Raw genomic sequence first — 8,390 nt, 5'->3', positions numbered from 1 at the left:
TTTTTTTTTCCGAGCCAAACGAACAAATGAGTTGACAAGGGACTCTGGTTAGAGTGGATATAATTGATATGAGGATTTTTTTTTATCATGTCATAATATTTGGCAGATTTCGAGGCCCAAAATAACAATCCATCGGCCTGAGCCCAGTGAAGCAGCCCGCTCCCATTACTATCTCTCCTTCGCCTAAAGAAAAAATCACTTCCTCTCCTAACCGCAGAGGGGGGGACGCGGACGCCAGCTAGCCCACTCCCATGTCCCATCACGCCGCCGGCCGGCCGGCCGCGCAGTCCCCTCCCCTCACCGGCTCGCCTGTTGGGCGTCCGTAGTCCGCACCATCGCTGGCTCCTCCGCGGGCCAGACCGGCACTGCCGATCTGCCGTAGCAAGTTAAGCAAGGTACAATTGACCTTCCTGCAGATCTGGGAAGATGAAGCTGAATAAAATCGATGCATACACTGCTCCTGCTTATACTGCCACTGTCAACTCATGTTCATGCTAGCCATACAATTGATGTCAATTCATGTTCGTGTCACCTCGCCATTGATGCAAATCATGCAATTCTGCTTACTGCTTATATGCAATTGAATAATTGATGCCATTGCTTCCAAATTCGCACATTCGGAACATATTTCCTCAACTGGTATGTTGTGAGATTTGATTGAGCTGTTTATGTTATTCTTTTGCCGAATATTGAGCTTATGTCAAGGATGGTGGTATTTACAGCTTAAATTTTCCGCAATTTTTCACTCAAGGCTGCATATGTGTTTCCCTTTCCTGATCTGTATGCTTTTACATATAAGGTTTCATTGTGTGATTGCCAACATGGTTGCTTCAATTCAAATCGTTTCATGTCTTCTTGTGTATCAAGGATTTTTTGAAATGTGTATTACCTGTGATTTTGATTATTTAGCATTGCCCTTGCCCTTTGTGGATTCATGCAGCCGTCCTGCTTGATGAAATGTCGGCATCAACATCCATTCCCTGTGGTTCAAAGAGTGCGGGAGGCAACGGGAATGGTGTTGACAGGCTCAGCAGCCTGTCAGACGATCTGCTCCACCACGTGATGTCCTTCTTGCCGATGCCGGAGGTCGTGCACACAAGTCTTCTCTCACCAAGATGGCGCTTTCTTTGGTGCTCTACACCATTCATCCGCATCGACAGCGAAGACTTCATGGATCAGTGCAAGCTGGAGAAGTTCGGGGACCGCTTGCTGCTCTTGCGTGACGGTACTATTTCCTTGAATGAAGCCCGAATCCATGCCTACCGTGCTGATAGTGCCACGTGTTCCGCATGGATTCGTCATGCCATTATGCACAAAGTTCGCCTCCTTCATATTTCTGGGTTTCTCCGTTTGGATAGCACAGCAACGTTTCCTTCTCGGCACCTCAAAATAATCAGGCTGCAATCTGTCACGTTGAAACATGGGTTATTTAGGCCATTGAACTACGACTGCCCTGTTCTTGAACATTTAGAGCTGGAGTTGTGCAGTGTATGTGACCATGAGGAGATCTCATCAAGCTCAGTCAAGGTTCTGGATGTCAGTCACTGCCTCATTATCTCCAGTCTCCTGATTTGTGCTAGGAACCTTACCCATCTCTCTATCCTTCACCCATATGCTGGTGCTATAGTAACTAGGGGTCTGTCTTCTCTGGTGACAGCTTTGATTAATCTAAGGCCTAAATCTTTTCATCATATGGGCACAGTAATGGATCATCATCTACTTGACGGCCTTCCGCATGCCACAACGTTGGAGCTGCATGCGCCATTGCATGAGGTAAGGATGTTTTTTTCTTCTCTTCTTACCCATACAAGTGTAGGTGAATGTATTTATTTGCTTTGCTGCACTTGAACTTGTTGTACGGACGTGGTGAAAGCCTATTTCGAGAGAAAATGTATTTGCTTGTCTAGTTAGTCTGCTTCTGGGTTCAAAGTTAAGGGACGGCCTTCTTTTTTTATACTGACAGTTTCCCCTTGTATATGTTAGTATTATATTTTCTTTGCAACACTGTAACATGTTCCTTTCGTGTCTGATGGATGAATTTGAAGCGCGCATTTGAGGGAGGTATGCTAACATGCCCAGCATTTAGCAACCTGACAAGCTTGGTGCTGGGTGATTGGGTCATGACTGCTGACTTCTACCCATTGCACCGCATTCTCCAGCTCTCAGACAAGCTGAAGGACCTAACTTTGAAGCTCGAAATGGTACTTACTCAAAAGTATATGTCCAAGTACCAATTGGTCTGCTAGAACTCTTACTAACACTACCACCTTCGTGTTGATATTCTGCAGGAGGAATGCAGCACATGCAAAGCCTTGCCGCCAACAAGGAGAGCGCCGACGTCGGCCTCAGGCAGCTACCCTTGCATCGAGAGGATCAAAATCTACTGCCGGAAAGAACATCTGAGGGTCGATGAGTTGGTGCAGGCGTTGCTGCTCATTGCCGGCAATGCGAAGATCAGCATCGAGCGTCGGCCCTGATCCGTGCTAAGCAAGACCTCGTTCGCAAAATCGGCGCAGTATATGTACCGTTCGCTGAAACATTTTATAGGTTTTTTAGCCAAATATTTTATTGTTCTTCTCATGTTGTGCCTGTGTGCATCACTCTTGTGAAGTTCAGTGAACTTCAGTCCATGCCTTTGCAGCAACGATGCCCAGACCTGGAGCGTTGCCTTGTCCGGACAACGGCTGAGAAAAGCTTTTGGAATGTGAACATGAGCTTCCGAATTATTAGCGAATTTGCGGTTCCCCAGTTATATTAGCTATCAACTCCCAGTCTTCCACAAAATAAATTATCTAGCGTTTGACTAGCTATCTTTCAACTTTGATGTGATGGGGGCAAAAATGAGCAGTTGGCCTCTGTAAAAAATATTATGGGCTTTCACTTTGTACATTAAAGAGTTCCCTTGTGCTTTTGGAAAATGCATTACTGATGTGTGGGTAATTTTTGTACCTTAACACATGCAAGACCTCATTGCGAATTTAGCTATCCAGTGGCTAAGAGCATCTACAACCTGAATTTACAATTTATACATCATTATAGGTTATAAGGGAAGAAAACAGCGACTGAATAGCTCACTGAAAGGAAACAGAGCTCTACTTCAACCACCTAAAGCAAAATTCACAAGATATTTTTCAAGAGAGATGAACTACAGGGAGAAAAATGTAGGTTGCATGCCAGTGAAACTTAGGAGAGCTAGAATTGCAATGCTGATTGGGCAATGCAAACATAAACACCTGGAGGAAAAACTATTTGAAACTCGGTTGAAAAATTAGAAGCGCAAATTACTTTTCAAAATGAATAATAATGGCCTTTATTTCTGTTCAAATATCTTCACTCAAACACAAAACTGGCAAAATTCAGCAGGCGCATGATCATGAGTAAATTTAACTGAAACCAAAACAGAAGAGAACTGAACTTATACTTGACTGAACAAACAGAATACATCACACCAGCAAAGCATTGATAGCATGGGAATGGAACCTTAACCGTCTTACTTAACTGGTGAAATGGTGGCCATCAGTTGGCATCACAAATAACCATGCAAGGCTGCTATATATGCATGCAGGTTAATTAACAATACGATTACACTGACAATTAATTTTCTTCATTTTACCAGCAGCTCGAGCTCGCCCTAACTACCAAAGTCTACTACTAAAGTACTAGTTAAACCAAATGATGCTAATTAACACATGGCTCCTTTCTGCCAGAAGCAATGCAAGAGATCCACTGAGCACAAAAGAACATCATCTGGGGGCGATTGAGGGCTCCATGGACCACAAGTGTGACCTGAAGGAAGCAGATGGTGCTAGACGATGGAACGCCTTTTCTGGCTGCCTCCTGACTGTGCCAGATGGACCTTGGAGCAAGGCTGCGAAGGTTTAGTCGCGGTGGTGCCATCTTTCTTCTTGGGGATGGAATGGGGCTCGAAGCCGGGTGGGCCAGCCCAAGGTACCACTGGCGGAGGAGGAGAGACCGCCGCATGCGCATGGAGGGGCTCAAAGCCAGGCGGGCCGGCCCAGCCTGCTGAAGGCTGCCGCTGAGAGCTGTCGGCGACATGGCTTGACACAGGAGACCAATCCCTTTCAGCAGCAAATGATGAACTGGCTGACACAGATTCAGGCAGCTGAGACGTTTGAGAAGCAGCAGCATCAGTTCCCTGCCCCCGATAATTCTCTGCGTAAGCTGATTCAGCAGAATAGCACGGCGGCCAATACGACGATGTTGGCACTCCAACCGCCATGGTAGAGGGGTCAGGGACTTTGAACTGGGAGTAGAGACGCGCCATGTAGCTGGCCATGTCACTCGGATGAACATTGGCTATTCTGACGGCCAAGATGTGCCCCTCCAGCGGGTAACCGTTCATGTAACTCAGAGCCGCAGCAGCAGCATAAGTATCGGCGAATTTGACGAATCCGAATCCCTTGCTCACTCCGGTGTGCCGGTCAACGACTACCTTTGCTTGAGTGATTTGGCCGCATGGCAGAAAGATCTCGGTCAGCCTTTCGGTGGTGATATAGAGCGGGAGATGGCCTACATATAGGTTGGTCAAGTCTGCCTCTTTCTGCTCATTGCCAGGAGGCGCCTGTGGTGCTGCTAGACATTCCACCCGAGGCATTATATTAGGAAGGCCTGCTACTCTCACAGCCAGGGTACTTGCTCCGATTCGGTAACCATCCATTTGATCAATTGCAGCAGCAGCAGATGAAGGATCGCTGTACCTGACCATGCCGTACCCAAGAAACATCCTAGATTGCACAATTTTTCCAAATGTCCGGAAAAGCTCGACCAACTGATCGCCAGTTACCGTTGGTGGGAAGCCGCCAACATACAAGTTGGCCATGTCAATTTCTCTTGTGGGCTTGCCGCCAGCTGACTGTGATGATAAAGGAGCATGCCCTGCTGCAGCAGTTGGACAAGAATCTGATCGCTTGACTACTAGACTCTTTCCACCAATCAGGTACCCATCCATGTGTTCAACAGCCGTGGTCACTGATGCTGCATCTGCATAGTACACTAGGCTATACTCCAGATTGATCACAACCTTGCTGATCTTACCAAAGGGCACGAAAAGCTCAACCAGCTTATCAGCGTTCATCGACCGCGGAAGGTTAGCGACGTACAGTCTAGATTTCTTCATTTCCAGCGAGGGAGTTGGTGAGCCTTGTACAACTGAGCTGGATGCAAGTGGTGAAAGGCCCGCGACTCTGACAATTAGAGTTTCCCCTTCAACCAGTGATCCATTCATTAGTGCAATAGCCTCGGCAGCACATTGAGAATCGGCAAATTTGACGAAGCCATAGCCTTGGTCCGCAGCCACTCTCGCATGGGTAATCTTACCAAATGGCGAGAAAAGCGCAACCAGCTTATCTGTGTCAATGGATGCAGGAATGTTGCAGACATATAGATTCGCCATGTCGATTTCCTTGATGGTTCTGGTTGAAGAGACCTCAGCCACTCGAACCTCTATCTTTTTACCCTCAACCAGAAACCCATTCAAATGGGTGATGGCCTGAGCTGCATGATGGGAATCAGAGTACTTCACAAAGCCATATCCTTTGCTTAAACCTGTGGCTTGATCTCTGGGTACCTTTATATCAGTTACTTTCCCGAAACGAAGAAAATGCTCGAGTAGCTTCAGAGTGTCCATGGATAAGGGGAGGTTGCTTACATACAGCCTACACGGGTCAACTTCCTTTGATGGCAGACTGCAAGTTTCTGACACAGCTTGCATGGATGGATAGAATACTGATGTTGGAGGTCCAGCTACTCTAACCTCTAATGTTTTCCCATCAACCAGGCGCCCATTCATGCGTTCAATAGCTGCTGTGGCACTACGAGGTTCAGCATACTTCACAAAGCCATATCCCTGGCTTACACCAGTGAAACGATCATCCGCCACTTTTGATCGAACGATTCGTCCAAAAGGTAGAAATAGCTCGATGAGCTTGTGAGAAGTCACAGAAGTTGGCAGGTTACCCACATACAGGTTAGTGTCATCCACTTCTTTCAGCGTGACACCGTCCTGAGGCAAAGACACTGTGTGTTCTTGCCTCTTACACAAGTGGCTGTCGTGGTCATCAAACTGAGCTTTCCTTTTCTCCAACCTGGCAGCACCAAAACTTTCAGTACTGTATGTGTAACAAGATACATCAGTAGCAAACCTGACAGACAATCGTTTCTTGAACGGCTTCAATTCAATTTCATCGGTCACTGGTACCGCCTTGTGCTCATGGCTGCTGCCCTTTCTCAGTGTCCGTTTTAAGACCTCTTCCTCATTTTGTTCCTTCTTGATAGCCTGAACAGGACTGTACTTCCTCCCAAATTCCTCCTCGCGAGCCACCTCAACATCACATGGCTCCACTTCACAGAGCTGATCTGTGAAAGGCTCCGCATAATACGAGTCCTGCTCGCCACTGTCTTCTTCTTCATAACAGAGTTCATCAACAAAAGGTTCATCATAACTGGTATCCTCATCTTCAAGTGGGGTGGCCCAATCGCAAGGCTTCTCTTCATTAGCCTCCTCTTCTTCTGCCAAAGGATCTTCGCAAGGATCCACAGCTTGTGTTTCTGGCTCACCCCCATTGCTGTCGTCATCATCATCATCATCATCGTAGAATTCACGTTCAAATGGTTCTTCTTCCTCTTCACTGCCTTCTTCATATTCAGCAGCAACAGCACTCATGCCATCCTCCTGCAGCTGGTCAGCCAGGTCACTTTTGCGCCCCATTCTTGCACCACCAACTGGTTCACATAGGAGAAGATTATTGTTTAGCAAAAGTGATACAGGATATCAGTTCATTATTAACACAAGTATCGAATGATCAGCAAACATATAGCACAAATATCAAATGACCAGCACACATATAGCACCAGCGCCTTGTAAAAAATGAAAGGAGAGTAAAGGAGCAGACATATACATGAATTAGCCGTCAATCAGAGTAATCCAAGTCTGCAAGTCATCCTTGGCCGATATCAAATTGCACAATTTGGCAGTCACAAAACTAAACGGAACATCCAAATCAAATGCCAGTAGAGACCTTGAGATCTAGTGTAAGCCACATAACATGCATGTTTCCTACATTCTTAAGTCGAATCGAGGCACACAATGTGTTTTGCGCCATAAAACTTTGGTATCCATCCAGAAAACTAAAAGACGCACACATAAATCGAACAGCGTTATTCGATTTGGCACTGCAGCTAGTCCCCTCCCTCCCATTGGGGTTTTATAAGTGGTTTTAGAGGGGTGCCAGATATCTGCAGCGCTCACCGTGAGTGACAACCTACCTGTCCCTGCTAGCAGTGCAGATCAAGGGCTGCATCCTGCTTGCTGCCAATTATCCAACACAAGGCACCAAATCTGCATTTTTTTGGCAACAGCAAGAACAACAATCCATGGCCGGTCGGAACAATCCATCCCAGCACTTCCGTGGCAACCATCCTACTTACTGCATCTGCACTTTATTTCTTTCATTCAGATGATGGTGATTTTGGTCCGCGCTAAAAGCCCCAGCGGAATCTCCGAATCGGGCCGCCCTGGGGCAGCGGAGATCGCCGCAGCAGCCCAGAATCTCCCCCTTTTGTTTTGGTGGCCCGAAACCCCCACCCGAAACAAGAAGAATCGGCCGAAACGAGGGGGCCAAAAACCCCATTCCTGCCGCAGGAGCAGACGAGGATCGGCCGCGGAAAGAACACCCAGTAACGATGCGCGCGGGATGATCTGCCGGGGAAGAACCGGCCATCGGAGGGAGGAAAGAGGGAGGAGCAGTAGTGCTACCTTTCTTGCTCTGCCTCCGGGGACGGACGGCGACGGACGGAGACGGAGCCTGCCGTGCGCGCGCGAGGGGATGGGAGAGGAGGCGTGGGGAGGGGGGGAGGTGCGGTGGATGGATAGGGGCGAGCGAGGGAGCAGTGCCGGAGGAGTCGGAGGCGTGATGGTGGTGGGTGCGTCGTGTGATGAAGAGCGGAGCAGAGCAGAGCGCAGAGCAGCGGAAAAGAAGGGGAGGAAAAGCCTGTCTTTTTGCAGGTGCAGCCGAGGGAGGGAGGGAGAGAGCAGGTGAAGGGAAATAATGGGAGAGGAAACCGTAATTTGCGAGTATCCCAGGGGCTTCCGAGGGAGAATGCATGGAGATTTTTGCTGCCACACCTTGTCTTGGTCTGCGGAGCAGGGACCTTGTCACAAAACTTGAGCACAAAATGACCTCCCCACGAAATTATTTCACGAGATGACACTTTTTTGCAACGTCAGAGCCTGTGGCGTTTCTTATCCATATGAAAACGCCAAACCCTCGCGTGTTTCTTCCCTGGCCCACGGTCAAGCCACGCCGGCGTTTCTCACCTACGTGGCACGCTTGAAACGCCAAGCGTCATGCCGTTGCTGCCCTGGATTAAGT

General features: G+C 47.9%; 2 protein-coding genes across 3 annotated transcripts; one reads left to right on the top strand and one right to left on the bottom strand.

The window, feature by feature from the left end:
• The first annotated feature begins 218 nt into the window (after positions 1–218).
• On the top strand, positions 219–2,765 carry LOC119366456 (putative F-box/LRR-repeat protein At3g18150). 2 transcript variants are annotated; one of them, XM_037632196.1, is made up of 5 exons: positions 219–395; positions 941–1,225; positions 1,703–1,773; positions 2,046–2,201; positions 2,289–2,765. In XM_037632196.1, the coding sequence occupies exons 2-5, from the start codon at positions 958–960 to the stop codon at positions 2,475–2,477; spliced, it is 684 nt and encodes a 227-aa protein (XP_037488093.1). In that variant the 5' UTR covers positions 219–395; positions 941–957; the 3' UTR covers positions 2,478–2,765. The 2 variants fall into 2 exon arrangements, with proteins under 2 accessions (XP_037488093.1, XP_037488092.1); XM_037632195.1 differs by having other exon boundaries at positions 941–1,773.
• Positions 2,766–3,443: 678 nt separating this feature from the next.
• On the bottom strand, positions 3,444–8,013 carry LOC119366455. Its single transcript, XM_037632194.1, has 2 exons — positions 7,775–8,013; positions 3,444–6,741 (listed from the first exon to the last, which is right to left on the bottom strand). The coding sequence occupies exon 2, from the start codon at positions 6,725–6,727 to the stop codon at positions 3,806–3,808; it is 2,922 nt and encodes a 973-aa protein (XP_037488091.1). The 5' UTR covers positions 6,728–6,741; positions 7,775–8,013; the 3' UTR covers positions 3,444–3,805.
• Between the last annotated feature and the right edge of the window lie 377 nt (positions 8,014–8,390).

This window comes from Triticum dicoccoides, chromosome 2B (assembly GCF_002162155.2).
Source record: "Triticum dicoccoides isolate Atlit2015 ecotype Zavitan chromosome 2B, WEW_v2.0, whole genome shotgun sequence".
In the NCBI taxonomy this organism is placed as follows: domain Eukaryota; kingdom Viridiplantae; phylum Streptophyta; class Magnoliopsida; order Poales; family Poaceae; genus Triticum; species Triticum dicoccoides.
This window is presented reverse-complemented; position numbering and strand designations above follow the sequence as displayed.